Consider the following 19515-nt stretch of genomic DNA (forward strand, 5'->3'; position numbering starts at 1 on the left):
TTAACCGTGGATCGTCTGGTCAGTCTTCCACACTCACTGAATACGTTGGCATCTAACTCATATCAAGTCATGGCTCTTGGTGAGGTCAATGCTCATGCCACCAGTCGTCTAACACCCCATGCTTGTAGTCCTACAATCTTCTCAATCCAAATGGCCTCCACTCCACTTTAGCCCCAGCTACCAACGGCAAACTTAGACCTTGCCATCATCTAAAATTATTGCACTTCTGAAATTTGAAACTTGAAGAACCTACTATCTGATTATAACCCTGCCTTTCCAGTTTTATTTCTTTATTCCTATACCTCTTCTCTTTTAAAAATGAAATATTTTAAACAGACAAAAGAGAAAAATATAACAAAATTTCATTAACCCAGTACTCAACCATCCAGCTTTACCAAATGTTAGCATTTTACCAGATTTGCTTTATAGCTTTTTCTTAGAAATAAGACATCACAGATATAATTAAAGTCCAGTGTGTATTTGTCACCAAGCCCATTCCTTTCCCTTTCTCCCCAGAGGTAATCATTATCTTGAATCTGGTGAATTTTGCAAGTTCCTTTTCTCATTCTACTTTACGTTTTTGAGAATGAACCCTGTGATTCATATTGTAACTATCCATCAACTTACTGAGATTTCGTAAGCCTTCCTTGACTCCTCCACTTTCTCTTAATCTATCAGTCGTCTCTATTATCTTCAGTTTAGAGTCCAGACTCCGCAGTTCATCATCTCAATCAGTTTCTTAACTATTTTCCTTGCACTCTCTCGTCACTAATCTGATAAAACTCCAGCCCCAGATCACTCAAACCATTGGACTTCTCGGCTCCTACACACAGGCTAAGTATATCCATTTAGGGGAGAGGGATTCCAAAACCATGTAGAAAAGATGCTACTGGTTTCCAATCTCTCCTGGACTTCAGTGCTTCCTGAAAATCCTCTTGGAGGCTCCCAGTCAATCCTTCTTTATTTCCCCTCGTCACTAGTCTAACTTTCAGCAAACAGCCTCTCTGTTTCAAAGAGAAAATACAGATCACTCACTGGGCACTGTTTATTTGCTTTCTGGCTTCACCCCTGGCATATTTACCTCTATCTATACCTTTTCTAACTCCTTTTCCTCAGACCTCAGAGGAAAAGCTGTCCTAATTCCTGTTTAAGGCTGTCCTTTCCCACCCGCTGATGAATTTTATCCTCTGGGACCCCTCTCCTATTACTTCAACCTTTCTCCTTTTTGGTCCTTGAGACTCAATCCATAAGCACAGTTAAGTCTCTCTGGTCTTTTCAGAAAAGAAAAAACTCTTCTTGATCATATATTCTACTCTAATTATTTATTGTATTATTTCTTCCCTTTCATATGGCTAAGCTTCTTGAAATAGTAGTCTAATTTCACTATTGCTACCTTTTTCACCTCATAGGCTCCCCATCATACTAAATCTGACATCATCCCCCAACTTTTCACCAGATTCACCAAAAACTTCCAACTTGCCAAATTTAACAGACACTTCTCAGTCTTAATCTTTCTTGACTTCTGACTACTCCCTTCTTTTTGGAACTCTATTCTCCCTTGAGTTCTGAGATATCACTCATAATTTCCCTTTTACATCTCTCAGGCTTCCTTTACAGGCCAAGAAACACTGAAAAGCCCTTGGACCCTTTTAAGCTAATTCATTCCTATGTCTCTACTATGCCAGTGACTCAAATTTCCACTCATTAATTCTAAATTTACATATACAGCTACCTATTGGACAACTTTAGTGGAACTATGTAAGGCATAAATTAACGTATTAGGTACTTCCTAATACATAGCAGGTATTTCCGCTCTGATGTCCTATGGGCTCTTCTCATTTATAATGTCTAAAACTAAAGCTACCTTCTTCTCCCTCAATCCACACCTTCTCCTGTATTCTCTGTCTTGGTTAGTGGCATCACCATACACTCAGTGGCCTAGGCCAGAAACCTGGGAGTTATATCTGATAATTTTCATTAGTCACCAAACCTTCCCTTAACATCTTTTGAATCTTTGTCCCCTCCCCATCCTTTCTCATTTCTTGCCTCTATTATCAGAACCAGTCTCTCAACTAGTCTCTTAGCCTCTACTTTCACCCTATGTCAATCCATTCTCTATAACACTGTTCTAGACACCTTTATCAACAAAACCCAATCATGTTTAAAATCCTTCCTCATAGCTGACAGGGTAAAATGCAAGTTCCTCAGCATGAACCACAAGGCTCTTTGTAATCTGGCTCTTGCTGCCATGAATCCTCCAGCATGAATTTTCATCATGACCCTAAGTTTAAGCCAGGTACTCTAACTTAATACTCACTTACCCGAGATGGGCCATAATCTCTAACTTAATACTCACTTATGACCATGCTTGGCCAAGAAGATCTGTGAAGTTTTAATGGCCTCAGAGACTTGTTCCCTCTTGGTTGTCAGCTCCTCTGCCAGAACCTATGTAGTAGAAATAAAGAGAAAAACTTCAGATCTCAAGAAATTAAAAAATCAAAAATTATTTGAAATAACTCTTTTTAAATCCTAGGGAAAAACCTAGCTTAAGTTAGATTATTATTACCAGTGAACTATACATAGCTGATCAAAAAGGCACAAGTACAAATAAGACGACTTCTTAAGTTTCTTTAAGTCTTGGAAATTAACATTTACTGGGACAATCATTCACGGGTGGCCCATATGTGACTTATATTATTCCACCTAAGGCAATATCATATATTATTCCATCCAGTAAGAGACAGATGGACCTTCTACTCACCTGCTGCTCTAAAATAGCTTTTTCAATGTCTGTTGATTCTTTGGTCTGGGATGAGGTAGCTTTGCTTTGTGTATTCCTTGCTAGTGCAGACACCCAGCCCAAAAGTTCTTTAACCTTCTCCACATGTTCCTGTTTTTCCTCTTCTACCACTTTCTAGAACAGAAAATAGAAAATCAGTGTCTCGGTCAATGTTTTATTAGACTGGCCTGACCTCAGATTTCCTAAAATAGAGCCATAAAATTTACCTAAATCAGTAGGCAGCTAAAATGAACCCAAGTTAAATACAAGTGCCTAACTGTATGATACTAATAGCTAAATTCATTATATCTAGGTTGACACCTTTTTTTTTAAGATTTTATTTTTTTCCTTTTTCTCCCCAAAGCCCCCCAGTACATAGTTGTATAGTCTTTGTTGTGGGTCCTTCTAGTTGTGGTATGTGGGACGCTGCCTCAGTGTGGTTTGATGAGCGGTGCCATGTCCGCACCCAGGATTCGAACCAACGAAACACTAGGCCGCCTGCAGCGGAGTGCGCGAACTTAACCACTCAGCCACGGGGCCAGCCCCGGTTAGCAACTTTCTAAAAAAGCACGCTGTTTTATATATGATGGGCACTCAATAATTATTTACTGATTTAAAAAAGCCCTGTACATACAGCATCTTACTTATTTTCATAATTCTTAGATTTACAGGTGATGAGATTGACGTCTACAGAGATTAAGCAGGGAATGACAAAAAGGAAGTCTTTTGCTAATTTACATATGCGAAAGTTGGTATGGGTTAATGCTTCCAAGGGCATTTCTTTTCTAAGAGTGGTTGAATATGTGGAAAATTTTGCAAAGACATGGAAGATTTTTATAATTAAAAAAGGATTACATACTCATTACATCTAATTCAAACTATCTGAAATGTGTAATATATGGCCCCTTAATCTCATTGCCTGAGAAATTTGGTATATATACTTCTAAACTTGTTTGTATGCTCATATTACATTTTTATGCTACACACAATTTTGTTTTTACTAAAATCTTAATTATACATAGTATTCTAACTTGCTTTTTTCCCCAAACAATATATCACGACTATCTTTCCATGTCAGTTCACTTAAATCTACTTCATTATTTTTAACAGCTTCATAGCATTCCACTGTGGAATTTGGATATTTCCAATATTTCCCTTCAACAAATTACGCTTTATTGGGGATCTTTCTTTGTTCACATCCCTTTCGTCATACTTATAATATTTCTATAATAAACATACTCGGAAGTGGGAGTGTTGGACATAATAGTCAATCCTCATTATTTACAGATTCCATATTTGTGAATTTAGCTACTCACTAAAATTTATTTATAACTCCAAAATCAATACTTGTGGCATTTTCAGTCATTCCCAGACATGCACAGAGTGGCAAACACTTTTAGTTACCCAATGTTCTCAGCTCAGGTAGAACAAGGTGACACTTTGCCTTCTTGTTCTAGCTCTTATACTGTAAATGTGTCCTTTTCGTAGTCTATTTAGTGCCATGTTTTTCACATTTTTGTGTTTTTTGGTGGTGATTTCAGTGTTTAAAATGGACCCAAGCATAGCACTGAAGTGCTGTCTAGTGTTCCTAAGCACAAGAACACTGTGATGTGCCTTACGGAGAAAACGTATGTTAAATAAGCTTTGTTCAGGGATGAGTCATAGTGCTCTTGGCCATGAGTTCAATGTTAGTGAATCTGCAAAATACATTAAATAAGGTGTTTTTAAACAAAAGCACACAGAACACAAGGTTATGCATTATCTGTTGACAAAAATGTTGCAGGAACCTAAACCTATATTTCCCCTAGGTTCAAGAGTCCAGTATTCACTAAGGCAGGAGTCGCAGCAACTTCACAGAACACAACTACCATGAATAATGAAAATCAGCTGTGTGTGCACTTTAACTCTTGACAGATGAGGCACAGGATTTTAAACTCTATTTTCAAGATGATTTGGGACCCAATTGTCCTCACCTCCTCCTCCTCCAGCCGCCGGAGTGCATCACTAATATATTTTACATGCTGAGTCGTTAAGGTCACCAAGGCTGTGTAGCGAGTCCTTAAGTCCATGAACTATGGTTCAAAAAAACAATTTAGATATATTATCTACCAGAAAAGTAAATTTAAATAGTTGAAAATAAGAGGAAGTTTTTGTGAAGTCACATCTCAACAGAAAGGTGAACCCTAAATCAACCTGCAGGCCCAGACAAACAAATCTTCCCTTAAGGAAAGATGGTGGCACATGTCCTCGCCCCACACTTTCACCTCTTGTGTGATGGCATCTGAAGAGGAAAGCATGCGACGGCGCTTGCCAGGGGATTTCTGCTGTGATTCCACAAAGGCCTTGTATGTCATCAGTTGCAATTCATAGTCCTGGGGAGGAAGAAATTTCACTGTATTTACATAGGGCTTTATAGCTCACACAGCATGTAATACAATCAGCATTTCATTGCTGGAAGGCATTTTGGTGATCATTTAAACTAGAGGTTAGCAAACTTTTCCTGTATAGGGCCATACTATCTCTGTCACAATTACTCAACTTTGCCACTGTCAGTGAAAGCAGTCATAGACAATAAATAAATGAAAGAGTATGCCTATGTCACAATAAAACTTTTCTGACAGACACTGGAAGTTGAAGTTCAGATAATTTTCACGTGTCATCAAGTAGTACTCTTCCTTTGATTTTCGTAGCCATTTCTCATGGGCCATATAAAAATAGGTGTGCAGGCTGGATTTAGCCTGTGGGTCATCGTTTGTTGACTCCTGTAGTTTGCAGTTGGCAGTTTGCTGACCACCCTTTTCATCTCATACATGGGGAAACTGACGTCCAGAGATAGGAAGTGAGTTTCCCTAATTAATTATTGCTCAGTGGGTGAGCAATAGTCAGGATTAGAATCTCAGTCTTCCAATCCCTAGACCCATGCTCTTCTCATGTCGCCATGCTATTCTATCACTTCCTCTGCAATCCTGAGAGTGCTGCCCTAGTCCAGGCCCTCTTCATATCTCTCATGGACGGGTGCAAGAGCCTCTTATTTACTATCCTGCTTACAGTCTCATCTCCAATTTATTTTCTATCCTATCAGAATAACTTTTCTAAAACACAAAGATGACCACTTTGTACCTCCGCTTGAAAACTTTCAATGACCTAGAGCAGAGCAGGGCGAATCATCTGGGAATCTTGTTAAAATGCACGTTTTTGACATGGTAAATTTAAGAAGCCTGTAGGTCACCCAAATGTAGACTCCCTGAATCACAGCTCATGTCTGATACCTCTCTGAGCATCCCCAAATGTGGGGCCACAAGAAGTACACATCCATATTAAATGTAATAACACGTGAAGGATGGGGCCAGCCTCAAGCAGAAGAGCTACGCTCATCTGTGTGGAAACAAAACTAGAGCGACAATGCAAGTCTTCCTAAGCTGGAGGTCACTTACGTTCCTTTTGGGTATAAGGCAGAGTTACCTTTACAAGAGTGGAGTATTGCTGGGAAAACTTTTGACACTGGTCCAGTTTTGTCTGATTTCTCTCGATTTCTGCAAACAGATCCTGGGAACCAAAATTTCACAACAGTATCATTGTCATTATTATGACTGAAGCAGCTGAGCTTTTACTATGTTCTAAGGCTGTGGTTTTCAAGCCTTAGCTGCATGAGAATCACCTGGAAGGGTGGATAAAACACAGAAGGGTGGGCCCCACCTCTAGAGTCTCTGACTCAGGAGGTTTGGGTTCTGGTCTGAGAACTTGCCTTTCTATCATGGTCCCAGGTGATGCTGATACTGCCGGTCTGGGGTCCACACTTTGAGAACCACTGTTCTATGTGTTTTACGTGTATCACTTCATTTCAACCTGACAATAACCTTATGAGTGAGGTAGGTTGAAAAAATATGGATTATGTCCACTTTACTGACAAGGAAGTAGAATACTGAGAGGCTAAATAATTTGCTCAAGGTCTCATAGTGAGTGAGTGAGCCAGGACTGGAATCCAGGCATCTAACTCCAGACTTCGTACTCTTAATTGTAATGCTAAACAAAACAAACAAAAATATCCACAAATAAAAACCACTTTGATTAATTTTCTTCCATTCACAGCTTTCCCTGGGTTTTCAATCCCCCATACTTTAACTCGAGTAAAATCAAATGTAATATCAAGAAAAAAATAAAGCAAGATAATTTTAATCTGTCCATCTATGATTTCAATATATAGTCATAGAAACTCAGGATTGGAAGAGACCCTTACAAGTCTGTCCGGGCTAAATACAAAACCATTAGCTTGAACCTTTTCAGAAGATGGGGCTTGGAATGTCTTGCCATTTGAGGGAAGCTTAATTGCTAGAACATCACCTTCTCTTATGATGAACCAACTCGCCGCCATCAACTTTCACCATGCTACTGTTGCACCCACCGTCTGCTGGCTGAGCTGCTCCGACAGCTCTCTGCTATCCTCCGCCTGGCCTGGCTTCATCATTTCCTGCTGGGCAGTGGTTTCCTCAATCCATTTGATGAGAGTTCCATGGCAGGCTCGGTAATCTCCCAAAACTTCCTGGATACTTTCTAGCTCAGATTGGCTGGAGAAGCAAAAGGAAACTGCTATCAGACATCTCGGTTTAAATACAATATAGCATATGAGGCAATTCCCTCCTCATCCCAGGCCCCCAGTTGAGCATGACCACAGAGGATACATTTCTGTTTGGGAGGAACAGCAATGCAACACTGAGTGAGATCTACGCACTTACTCAGTGTCCTCTATGTTGAAAAGTGAGTAGAAACCAGTTGTGCCTTGCTAGCCCTGGAAGCTGCTTTGTGGGCTGGCATCCCTTGACAATCCCTGTCAAATTTTTTATGTAGGTTGCCAAGGATTACCACCTTGCCAATAAGGTAGTACTCACTGTACACTTCTGTCCCCTGATGACAAAGTACCTGTCAGAGTACCATAGCTATGACTTATGAATCCCTGCAATTTCTTGGGGAGGGAAGAGGGAGTGGGGTGGGTGAAAAATAGTAGTTATTTACTATTAATTTCAGTAAAGGTTTCTTTTTCTTTTTCTTGGTTGAGGAAGATTAGCCCTCTGCTAACATCCACCGCCAAACCTCCTCTTTTGGCTGAGGAGATTGGCCCTGAGCTAACATCTGTGCCCACCTTCCTCTATTTTATATTTGGGATGCCTGCCACAGCATGGCTTGATAAGCAGTGCATAGGTCCATGCCCAGGATCCGAACCTGCAAACCTCGGGCTGCCCAAATGGAGTGTATGAACTTAACCACTACACCACTGGGCTGGCCCCTTAGTAACAGTTTGTTATACTACTTTCGTTAGTCTAACCAGCCTTGGGATAGTAATTCAATTATAGAGAATCAACCCAAACTTAAATGAGTTGCTATAACCCTTCTCCCAGGCTGGCCTGGTGGCATAGTGGTTAAGTTCACATGCTCTGCTTCAGTGGCCCAGGGTTCATGAGTTCGGATTCCGGGCGTGGACCTACACACTGCTCATCAACCCATGCTTTGGTGGCATCCCACATACAAAAGTAAAGGAAGATTGGCACAGATGTTAGCTCAGGGCCAACCTTCCTCACCAAAACAAAGAAACAAACAAACACAAAAAACCCACTCTCTACCCAGCCTTGCCTCAGATAAGTTTTCTGTCTTTCCTATTCAAATCAGTCATCAGCAGCAGGACCTCATGTAACAGAGATAAAAACTACTGAATTAGCAAATGAAAATGGAAGCAAGAAATTCAGCAAAACCTCATTATGTAAAATGGCTCACAGTTGGATTCAAAGCTAATAAAACAAGAACTAGAACTCAGGTTCTGTCCTTGAGAAAAGATCACCAGATCACTTTTCCAGTCCATATTCTAAGACACTACTGTTATCACAGCTTAACTAGGTGAGACCTGGGATACAGGAGAGGCATTGCTAATAGGACCAGCAGTACTAATCCAAAAGCCAGCCTCAGGAGTCTGCTTCAGGGTTGGTGGTCCCAACTTTCTGTCACTTATCCTGCCCAGAATTTATACTGTCATCTAATTTCTACCCCTCTTTATCAATTCCTGCCTTTAAACAAGAATACACAATTATAACTATTTTTGTTTAAAACCTAGTCCCTGAGACCTAATAGGAGAAAAGGGTAGGGCCACCACTCACCGGGTCTCGAGCTGGGAAATGACCCGGTGCCAACGCTCCTGCAGCTGGGAGCCTTTTTCTTGATAGCGCTCCAAATCCAAGTTTCGCTCTGGGGTCAGACGGCTCAGCTGCTCTGCCACTACCTTGGCCTTGGAGATTTCCTCATCCAGGACTGAAAACACTGAATTCTTGTGCTTCACATCACTAAGCCAGTGCTACAAAACACAAGCACAGCAACAGGTTAAACATATTCTACGCCAAAAAGGACTCAGACTCAGGTAGAAACAAGGACACTGTCTACAGCTGGCTCCACATTATATCTGTGATTCAGAAGCTAGACCCTATAATGTTTGTGCCAGAAATGCATCCACGTCCTCATGCACACTGGGAAGCCAAGGGCAGGCAGTACAGTATAGAGAGATGTGCAAAGAAATCGTGTTTGAAACCTGGCTCCACAGCTTATAAGCTATGAAACAAGACAAGTCATTTAGCCAATCTGAGTCTTGGTTTTCTCATTTGTAAATAGAGATAAAAATCCCTCCCACAATTATCCACCTCACAGAGTTGCATGTGAGACTCAAATGAGATAACAGCTAAGTGATTTATAAAATTACAGCATAACCATTGATTGTATCCAATTAAGCCATGATTTTACTGAGGAGAAAAGAGAGAAAATAGGAAGGCATATCTTTTCCCTTTTTAGATAGACATATTTCTCAATCCCTTCTTCTTTGAACCCATATTAAAATATATTAACTATGATATTCTGCTTAGTTCAAATGCAAACAAACCAATATCATGCCATCCAAAATTGCCTTTCTCTGCTAACCCAAAGCTATGGATATGTTAAGCCAACCTCCTAAGAAACTCAGAGCCACTAACCCGTAACGTGGACCGATGGGACTCCAGAGCTGAGAGATCTGCTGGTACTGCTGCTTCTTGACTCAGCTTGATTTCATAACCTTTGACCAAGAGTTCAGCATCCTGGATGCTACGCACTATAAGATCGATTGTCTTTAGCCTGTGGGGAGAAAATCATCTTCATTAACACACGCATTTTAACAGCTGGGCTATAGATCTGGAGTACTATAGAGAGGTTCACAAAATATAACTGCAAAATCAATTTCAACATTACTGTATTATAAAACAGGGTTTTGTAACAACAAGAAAGCATGGTATATGTGCTGCCAATTTAAGCCAATTCAAAATAAAGTTGTAGGTGGCACTGGGACATGCACACATGTGGCAGACTCATGGGAGAAAAGGTATGAGACCAGAAACCCACTCAACACAATGAAGAATTTAGATCTGTTACTCCTCAAGGTCATGAGTGGGTAGAGCAAAGACCTTCAAAGACTAATATTTAGTCTGGCTGAAAACTTTTCTTTTTATTCTTTCTTTTTTTTTTTTGAGGAAGATTACCCTGGAGCTAACATCTGACGCCAATCCTCCTCTTTTTGCTGAGGAAGACTGGCCCTGAACTAACATCCGTGCCCATCTTCCTCTACTTTATATGTGGGACGCCTACCACAGCATGGCTTGCCAAGCAGTGCCATGTCCTCACCCGGGATCTGAACCAGCGAACCCTGGGCCGCCGAAGCAGAACGTGTGCACTTAACCACTGCGCCACCAGGCTGGCCCTTCTTTTTATTCTTTAACGTCCCTCTCTCTTTTTTTTCAGAAGTATCTAATCAAACAGAAATGAGGTACAAAATAGTCCTAACAGTGCAAATCAACTCCCCTTCTGTATCACTGGCATTTGTTTATTGCCACTCAAATGAACCTACTCCATGTTGCTTGGAACTAAAGCCAAGATCTCTTGTCATGTGCACATGCTTTCAAGATCTGCAATTTCTGTGGATGATTCATGAAACACTCCAGGCATTTGCCCTTCTCATCCCAATGAAAAACACTGCCCTTTAGATCCATATCCTTAGCTCACTCACTTATTCAGATAGACAGTGGAGAGACCATATACATGGTCCATTTTTTCGACCAGTAGATTGAGTTCTGAGCGCAGAGTTGGGACACTGGAACCAGATGGGGACTGATGGAGAAAGCTGTTGCATTTCATGGAAACAGCATCCAAATCTGACTTCAGTTGCTGCAAATCCTCCTGGGTGTGCTATTAGGAACGAGATACGCAACAAAGATGAAGACAGAATTGAACAAAGACATTAGAAAGAAGTCTTTGTTTGCAATAGCAAAATATTGCAAACAACCTAAATGCCCATATATATAGAACAGTGGCTGAATAAACTGTGAAACAGCAAATTTATTATGGATAACATAAGCAAGTTTTTCAGTCTGGGGAAGGGAGTTACAAATATGGAAAGAGGAGAGGATAGAATAAGCCCTGTGGCATTGATTTGGAACTGGATGAAGATAGATATATATGAATTTGTGGGGTGTGTGTGTGTGTGTGTGTGTGTGTGTGACAAAGAGCAATAAATATACTGATCTACGTGATATATGTATACATACACATATATATGTATATATACATATATAAGTATGCATATAAATATATGTGTGTGTATACAACATAGGGATGTGTTTGTATTTGTGTGTACATTAATGAGTTTGTAAATATGTATTTTTCTAGCTCTATATGCTGAGCAGGCCTAAAAGAAATGACACCCAACAACATGAGCACACAGCACCCAGATTTTGGTTTATAAGTAACATTCTCCACCTAAAGGAAGCAGAACTCCTTGGAGAAATGGCTAATTCCAGGGTTGGGGCTGGCAAAGGCAAGATGAAACCAGAATATCTTGTTTTGTTGAGAAATAAGAAAGCACTCAAAGAATGATGGGGACATGTTAAAGTGGCATAGGAGCAGGCTTGAAGGGGTTCCCGATGACTAACTTTGGGAAATTTTGAACACTGAAATAAAAATAGCAGTAAATTACAAACCATTGACTAAAATAAGAATCCAGAAGTCCACATGGACATAAAAAAGGAAGAAAGGAGGGAGGGAAGCTCCTTCCTTTGATAAAATGGAAATTTAAAAATGTAAAAGGAATGACAGAATTAGAAAATCACCTTTTGGCAACAGTCATACTCAGTTCAGTCAAGAATCAACAATAGATATCTAGCTAAAACTAACTGGCAAAAGTTTGATGTAAAACTGGAAATTTACATAGTCTCAAAGTATCTATCTCCCCACAAGATACTTAGTAATTATAAAGGAGAAAATAGTAACAAGTGATAAAAGTTATCACCAGCAATGGGACAAATCAACATGTCTCCTGATATGATGCACCAAAAACACAGTATCCCTTCTGTGGTATTCCTGCCAAAAATGTGTAACCTGTATCTAATCATGAAGAAGCCTGAGATAAACACAAATAGAGGGACATTCTACAAAACAAAAGGCCTGCATTCTTCAAAAATATTAAGATCATGAAAAATCAAAAAATTGTTTCAGGTTAAAGAAATCTAAAGAGACAAAGCAACTAAATGCAATGTGTGATGCTGGACTGAATCCTGTACCAAAAATATTCCTTTTTTTGTGGTAGGGAAGGGTGGAGGGCACTCCCCGAAAAGGCATTAGGTCAAATGATGAAATTTTAATAAGGTCTTGGATAACAGTATTATATCACTGTTCATTTCCTGATTTTAATCACTGTCCTGTGGTTATGTAAGAGACTACCCTTGCTTTTTGGAAATGCACACTGAAGTATTTAGGGGTGAAGGAACATCACGTCTGGATTACTCTCAAGGCAAAAAAAGATTATTATTATGTATAGCATATGTAGAAGAACATGATAAAGCAAATGTAGAAAAATGTTAACATTTGTGGAATCTAGGTGAAGGCTATATGAGAATAAAAACTTTTCTGTCTATCTGAAACTATTTCAAAATAAAAAGTTTAAAAAACGAAAGGTCCTTTCCTAGAAGAGCTGATTATTAACCTGTATTTCTTAGAGGGTTCAATTTTGCGGAGACTAATAGATTTTGGACGACTAGCGAAAAGTAAAAAGCTTCAATGCGAGAATCACACGTTCACATGATATGCCTCATACAGGCATATCAGATCCCTCTTGGCCAAGGAAAATTACACTGCCCTCTCATCCTCCTCTTCAGGCTTAGCAATAATTGAGAAAGGTAAGAAAAATCACTCTCCTCATTAGCCATTCCTCTCCATTCGCTCTAAGCTCCCAGATCAAATCTAATATTCTGCGCAGAGCTCTCTCATGCCACCCACGTAGAAACGTTCTAATGACACTCTAAATTCCTACAGCACTGTTTGCTTGGAATCTGGAACCACACTAGTACTTTCTCATGCCATCTCTTATACTGAAGTCTCTAATGTGACGTCAACTTTTTATTCTTCTTTACACTATACACCAAAAGCAAGGACTCTGGCTTACTTTCTTTGCATGCCCATGAGTACTTAATTAAGCAATTAACATTCACTGCTTTTACTTCAAGAATACTACCCTACATTTTTATAGCATTTTGCTTTTCCAGGAAGATATGTACTCTATCACTTAATTTTCAAAATAATTTCTGTGACTCACATATTATTTTCTCCTTTTTATAAGAAAAGAAATTAAGGATGAGAGTTAACTTGCTCAAAGTCACAGAGAGAGTGTATATCAAAGCCCACAGTAGAATCTGAGTCTTTCCTTACTATTTTTTGAGTCATGTGACTGATGGTAACCATGTCATAGAAAGTACATGCATGCAAGGGTTAGAGCAGAGAGTAGCACCTCTACTAAGCAATCTTAAAATACGTAGCCCAAAGGCAGTGCTTAGAACAATTTACCAGTGTTTGCCTTCCCAACTGTATAGGAAACCAATCAACATTCAGCAACACACTGGGAGCTGAAATCATGCTTCGCTACAGGTAAAAGATATTTACAGGCTGCAGGGGAGAATTCTGGAGTAGGAATGCCATGAGTCTATTGCCTTATTTCTTAGGATACATACTCTCTTGCCATCCAATTCATTCTGAAAGCATTTACTCTGCAAGCAGCACCCACCTTGCTCTTAGGGCTTACCTCTTGCTCTGCAATCCTTAATGCATTGTCCTGCCGGGCATCTTTGTCAGTCCTAGAGCTGGCTGGGGACTGAATTCGTTTGACTAGCCTCTGTTCACACTCCTCCAGGTACAACCGGATATTCTTCAGCTCTGAAATGTACATCTTGGCCACAGTTTCCTCTTTGTCCTCTGTGAATGCATAAGCACAGAAGACATTAAGCACCACAACAGAGATCAGCAAACCTGAGAACAACAGATTCACCTTCAGACAGAGGGCACCACTGGTTCCAGCAGGCCCGATATTCCACGAATGAAAGGAAGGCCTTATATGGGAAACCTTCTGCCTGATCCTAAATTCCCTGCATTATATACCCATCTTTAAGGATTCAAACATGTTATTTCTACAATAAAATGAGATAGGTTGATTAGCAATAAGGACTGAAATATGGCCTCTTCTTCCACGATCTAATTTTGAGAATTCATCTCTGTAAGTTTTTCTCTATCTCAAGTTTTTAGCAACTCAAGTGGTAAAAAGGTGGTCGTGGTACTTTCTAGTTTATACGAAGGATCTAGCAGCATCCTTCAGGGTTCGTTCCACCATTTCTCTCCCTCTTCCCAAGGTATATACCATTCTCCATGGACTTCATCAGGTGCTGGAAGTGGGTTTTACAAGCTTCCACCTCCTCTTCCAAGCGCAAACGATCAGCCACTGAGAAGAGAACAGAGTCACGACTATCCTGTAGAAAATCTTCATAGTGGGCCTGGAGGTTCTTCATAACCTGGTGGCACTCCCCTGGTGCTGAGGATCGAAGCTAGAGAGAAAAAAAGCCAGAAGGAATTTCAAAAGAATGGGAACATAGTACTTTCTCTTTTTTATAGACATTTAACGTATATACTAAAAAGTGCACAAACCATAATTGTAAACATGTTGATTTTTCACAAATTGAACTTTTCCATGTAATCAACATTTAGATCAAAAAACAGAACACTACTAGCACCCAGAAGCACCTTTTGTGCCCTCCTGGACATAACCCTTAATACTGTTTATTTCACCAGTATTCCCTTACTACACACACTCATGCCAAAGAGATGCTCGTCCTGCAGAGTGAGAAGAGGCTTACAACCTTCTCTCTCTGCCAAGAAGACCAAATATGTGATTTATTTTCATCAGGAATATCCTTAACCATTCAGGGTGCTGTTTCTGGTCCCTAAGATACTCAGGCCCCTAACTCTGACTCGATTTTACTCTGATTGGGTCGTAAGAGTCTCAGAATAATGAAAAAAGTTCCTGGGGCCAGCCTGGCGGCACAGCAGTTAAGTGCTCATGTTTTGCTTTGGTGGTCCGGGGTTGACCAGTTTGGATCCCGGGTGCAGACAGGGCACCGCTTGGCAAGCCATGTTGTGATAGGCATCCCACATATAAAGTAGAGGAAGATGGGTATGGATGTTAGCTCAGGGCCAGTCTTCCTCAGCAAAAAAGAGAAGGATTGGCAGCAGATATTAGCTCAGGGTAATCTTCCTCAAAAAAAAAAAAAAAAGAGAGAGAGAAAAATAAAAAAGTTCCTTCTGAAAAAGGCTTGCCAGTAGGATGTGAGCCTGGGGTAAAGTTTTCACAATTACCTTTTCCAGGTTCCAGGTCTTTACAAGGTCAAGGTCCTTCCTCAGATAGTTCCAGGAGATAAGGCTTTTGGTGTTAACATGTAGCTGATGCCAAAGGGCCATCACTTTCTGGTAAGACTGCTCCACCCTAGGAACAAAACAGAATGTGGCTATAGCTTTTGTAAGACTTGAGCTCCACATTGGACACCTTCTAAGAAAAAAATGTGATTGCTTTAGTAGAATTGACTTTATATGCTGAGCAGAAAAAGGGAACAAGTCAAATAATAACAACACAGGAATCTTTAGAACTAATTGAGATCCTCAAACAATTTGGATTTGCTACAATATTACATATACTATGTCAGCACATATTTAGTAATTTCATAAATGTTACCTGAATGTAATATGATTACAAGAAGTTAGAAAGAGAGGAAATACTCATGGAGAATAATAAGAGAGAAAAGTAGAGATAAAATAATCCCATTTGGAATTGTTGAAAAATGACATCAATGCTTACAAAGTTATTTGCTGTGTTCTATATATTTACAAACCTGTTAAAATGTTTAAAAGTTAATAGCAACTCAAGAAGTTTATCTGGCATATAAAAGGAAACTACCGTATGAGGGCTTGACGATTTTTTTCCTTACGCATCCCATGGCTAATTAAATCTCAATTTCAAGAAGACTTACAAACTCACAGATACACAGACACTTGGCACACACACTAGATTACCTTGAATCTCTTCAAGTTGAGATATGTGAGATATAAAGAATAGGATGGGAAACCAGAAGCCAGGATGTCCGTTAAATAAGAGACATTCAACCCATTAGTTTATCTTTCCCTTCTCCAAAAAAATCCCACTAAAATTTCATTAAAGTTAAAATAAAGGTTCAGAAAATCTCAAAGAAGAATAAAAATACAAAGAAATAAAAAATAGAAAATTAGAGAATCAGTTCAGGAAGTCCAACATCTGACAAATGGGAGTTCTTGAAAGCAAGAACAGAAAAAATGTAACAGAATGAAACAATTAAAGAAATGATCCAAGAAAAATTTCCCCAGATCCATAAACTATGAGTTTCCAGTTTTTGTTCCCTTAGCACAACAAATGCAAAAAGATTCACTCAGAAACACAGCATCCCCTTCAAAGATTAAAGGTAAAGACAAGAGTTAAAAAGCTCTGGAGAGAAACAGATTTCATTCAAAAGGTTAAAGCACCAAACTGTTCTGTATCATGACAGTAGTGGAAGATGCACAATTCTATGCATTTGCCAAACCACAGTACTGCTCACTGCAAAGGGGGACTTTTACAGTTACATAAACTTAAAAAATAGATAAAGAATGAAAACGATATTGTACTTCTCAACAATAAGAAAACAATAATTGTTTTCTGGAAGCTAGAAAACAATGGAACAGTGCCTTCAAGGTTCAGAGTGAAAATAATGTCCAAAAAAATTCTGTAACTGACCAATTAATTATGAAAGGAAAAAAAAACATTTTCAAATATAAGAGATGTTTAAAAATTTACTTCTCATGCACTCTTTTTTCAAGCAAGCTACTGGAGAGTGTACTCTCCCAAACCAGGGAATAAACCAATAAATAAGACTTGGGGGGTGGGAAGGTGAGAGAAATGGGTGAAGAGAGTCAAAAGATATAAACTTCCAGTTATAAAAGCAAACTTAAAACCAAAACAATCATCAACTCCAAGGAAACAAAAAATTATACAAGAAAATAAATGAAATAATTCATTCATATATATATATTTTTTCAATCATCCACTCATTCATTCTTTCCTTCAACAATTTATGAAGCACCTACTACGTGCCAGGAATGGTTCTAGGTGCTGAGGATACAGAGGGTAAACAAAACAGACAAAAATTTCTATTCTTTGGAATTTCTAATGGGAGGAGAGAGGCAACAAACAAATATATAATCTGTTAGGCAGTATTAAGTGTTCTAAAGAAAAATAAAGATGATTAAAGGAGATAGAGAGTAATAGGCAGTGAGTGGGGGTGGTGGTGCATGAAGGTGATAAAATGAACTTAATGAAGTGAAGGAATGAATCACGTAGGGGTAGTGGTGCATGAGGGTGATGGATGAACTTTAATGAAGTGAGGGAATCAATCACATAAACAACTGAAGTAAGCAGAGGAAGTGTGAAGGCCCTGAAGCAAGAATATGCCAGCTGTTTGAGAAACAGGAAAAACATCAGAGTGGAGCTGAGCACAAGCAAGGAGAGTGGCAGAGGATGAGTGCAGATATGTAAGGCATGACGGGATAAGCCACACAACAATCCCCTAAAGTACTACTTGGTTCAGCTGTAAACAATTTAATGTAATAATAACACAAAATACATCAATTTAAACAAAAATCTGACGTTACATTTGGAAGATGGGGAAAGTGGAAGTATATGCAGATGTGCATGTAGAAAGCTAAAGGTTAATTTCCTAGAGTAGGAAGTCAACAGATTATTTCTAAAGTTGAAAAAAATCAGGAAATAGGAAAAAAATCACATTATTTAGAAATTTGGAGTTAAAAAGCAGAAAAATCTGCTCAAAGAATTGAAAATAGCTGACCCTGGAAAGTAGAACTCTGGGATGGGGGAGGTAAGTGCTAGTTTTAATTACAAGCTTTGTGGTATAATTTAACTTTTAAAAATATGTTCACATATTCCTTTAGTAAAATAGAAATTAAAGAAGAAAATTAGCTGTCACTATAAAAATCAATCTCCTGAGAGTAAACTGTTTATAATCAAGAATTCTTTAAAAAGAAATATCACTGAATATATATCAATTGAACATAAGCATTTACTGAAAATCTACCATATGGCTGGCAGTGCGAGACTTGATATCTGAATAGGAGGTCTTTCTCAAAAGAAATTTTACAACTTGGTCATTCTGTTCAAGATCACAAATGTAGATTATCCCTCCTTCAGTTCACCAGGCCAAACAGAGTGACAGCTGAGTGAAGTTACCTGCTGGCCATCTCAATGGCATCCTTGTTGGGTGGGGGGATGAGGAAGCAGACCGATGGCACCATTGCTTCATTCCCTGTGGGGCTGATCACTTTCCACTTGGTCCGCTGAGAATTATCTTCCAACACACACTCATCATTCTTGCAAATAGTGATCTGAAGAGACAAATTTACAAGTTACTGCTAATGGATAAACCAAAACCCTGTAATTACCTGGTGCCTGATCCCAAGGTTATGAAATCCTTAAGAAAAAGTCATTTTGGAGATCTGCCATCACTTAATGAGAGTTCCTGATTTTGACAGAAAGATAACACATACAAATACACAACACAGGAAAAGCTGCCACATCAAATAAATCAAGGAAGCAAGTGTTTATTAAATGCCTATTACATGCCAAGTAAGTCAGTATATGAAAGTTATAGGGAAATTCTAAGACCTCGAAGAGCAATCTCTCTACACCTACAACCATTAGGGCAAAAATCAAAGGAACATAAATACTCAAAACTTTGCTTTTGTGATACTTCCTCCTCCTCCCTTCCCATCACCCCATCCCAAATTCATGAAAATGTTTAAGCATTTTGGAATCATTGATTCTTTCCCTTGGGAGGCAAGTAACCAACATTATTATTATTATTATTATTATTTTGAGGAAGATTAGCCCTGAGCTAACTGCTGCCAATCCTCCTCTTTTTGCTAAGGAAGACTGGCCCTGAGCTAACATCAGTGCCCATCTTCCTCTACTTTTTTTCATATGTGTGGGACGCCTGACACAGCATGGCTTTGCTGAGTGGTGCCATGTCTGCACCCGGGATCTGAACCAGTGAACCCCAGGCTGCCGAAGCGGAATGTGCAATCTTAACTGCTGCGCCACCGGGCCAGACCCTAACCAACATTATTATCCCTATTTTATAGCTAGAAATACTAAGACACAGAAAAGTGCAGAAAAAGTTCATTCATTCTTTTTTGTATAACAAATATTTATTGAGCCTGCTGCGTGCCTGGAAGTGTGCTAGACCACTAGAGAGGAAAATGGTAAAATGGTAAGCCAACAAACA

At 39.3% G+C, this 19515-nt stretch overlaps 1 protein-coding gene across 47 annotated transcripts in view; it reads right to left on the minus strand.

Moving 5' to 3' along the window:
* MACF1 (microtubule actin crosslinking factor 1) overlaps positions 1 to 19515 on the minus strand; it is a 323887-nt gene that overhangs the window by 128449 nt on the left and 175923 nt on the right. For all 47 annotated transcript variants that reach the window (XR_011436445.1, XR_011436446.1, XR_011436443.1 and 44 more), the window contains 13 exons: positions 18462 to 18616; positions 15512 to 15638; positions 14520 to 14703; positions 13911 to 14080; positions 10848 to 11026; positions 9784 to 9922; positions 8923 to 9116; positions 7182 to 7344; positions 6242 to 6325; positions 5044 to 5151; positions 4753 to 4851; positions 2762 to 2914; positions 2357 to 2445 (listed from right to left, as the gene is read on the minus strand). Coding sequence is in view for 43 of the 47 variants with exons in the window: in XM_070260384.1 (XP_070116485.1) it covers positions 2357 to 2445; positions 2762 to 2914; positions 4753 to 4851; positions 5044 to 5151; positions 6242 to 6325; positions 7182 to 7344; positions 8923 to 9116; positions 9784 to 9922; positions 10848 to 11026; positions 13911 to 14080; positions 14520 to 14703; positions 15512 to 15638; positions 18462 to 18616 (1844 nt within the window). In the remaining 4 variants the exon portion in view is untranslated. The remainder of the gene's footprint in view (positions 1 to 2356; positions 2446 to 2761; positions 2915 to 4752; positions 4852 to 5043; positions 5152 to 6241; positions 6326 to 7181; positions 7345 to 8922; positions 9117 to 9783; positions 9923 to 10847; positions 11027 to 13910; positions 14081 to 14519; positions 14704 to 15511; positions 15639 to 18461; positions 18617 to 19515) is intronic.

Source organism: Equus caballus, chromosome 2, assembly GCF_041296265.1.
Source record: "Equus caballus isolate H_3958 breed thoroughbred chromosome 2, TB-T2T, whole genome shotgun sequence".
In the NCBI taxonomy this organism is placed as follows: Eukaryota; Metazoa; Chordata; class Mammalia; order Perissodactyla; family Equidae; genus Equus; species Equus caballus.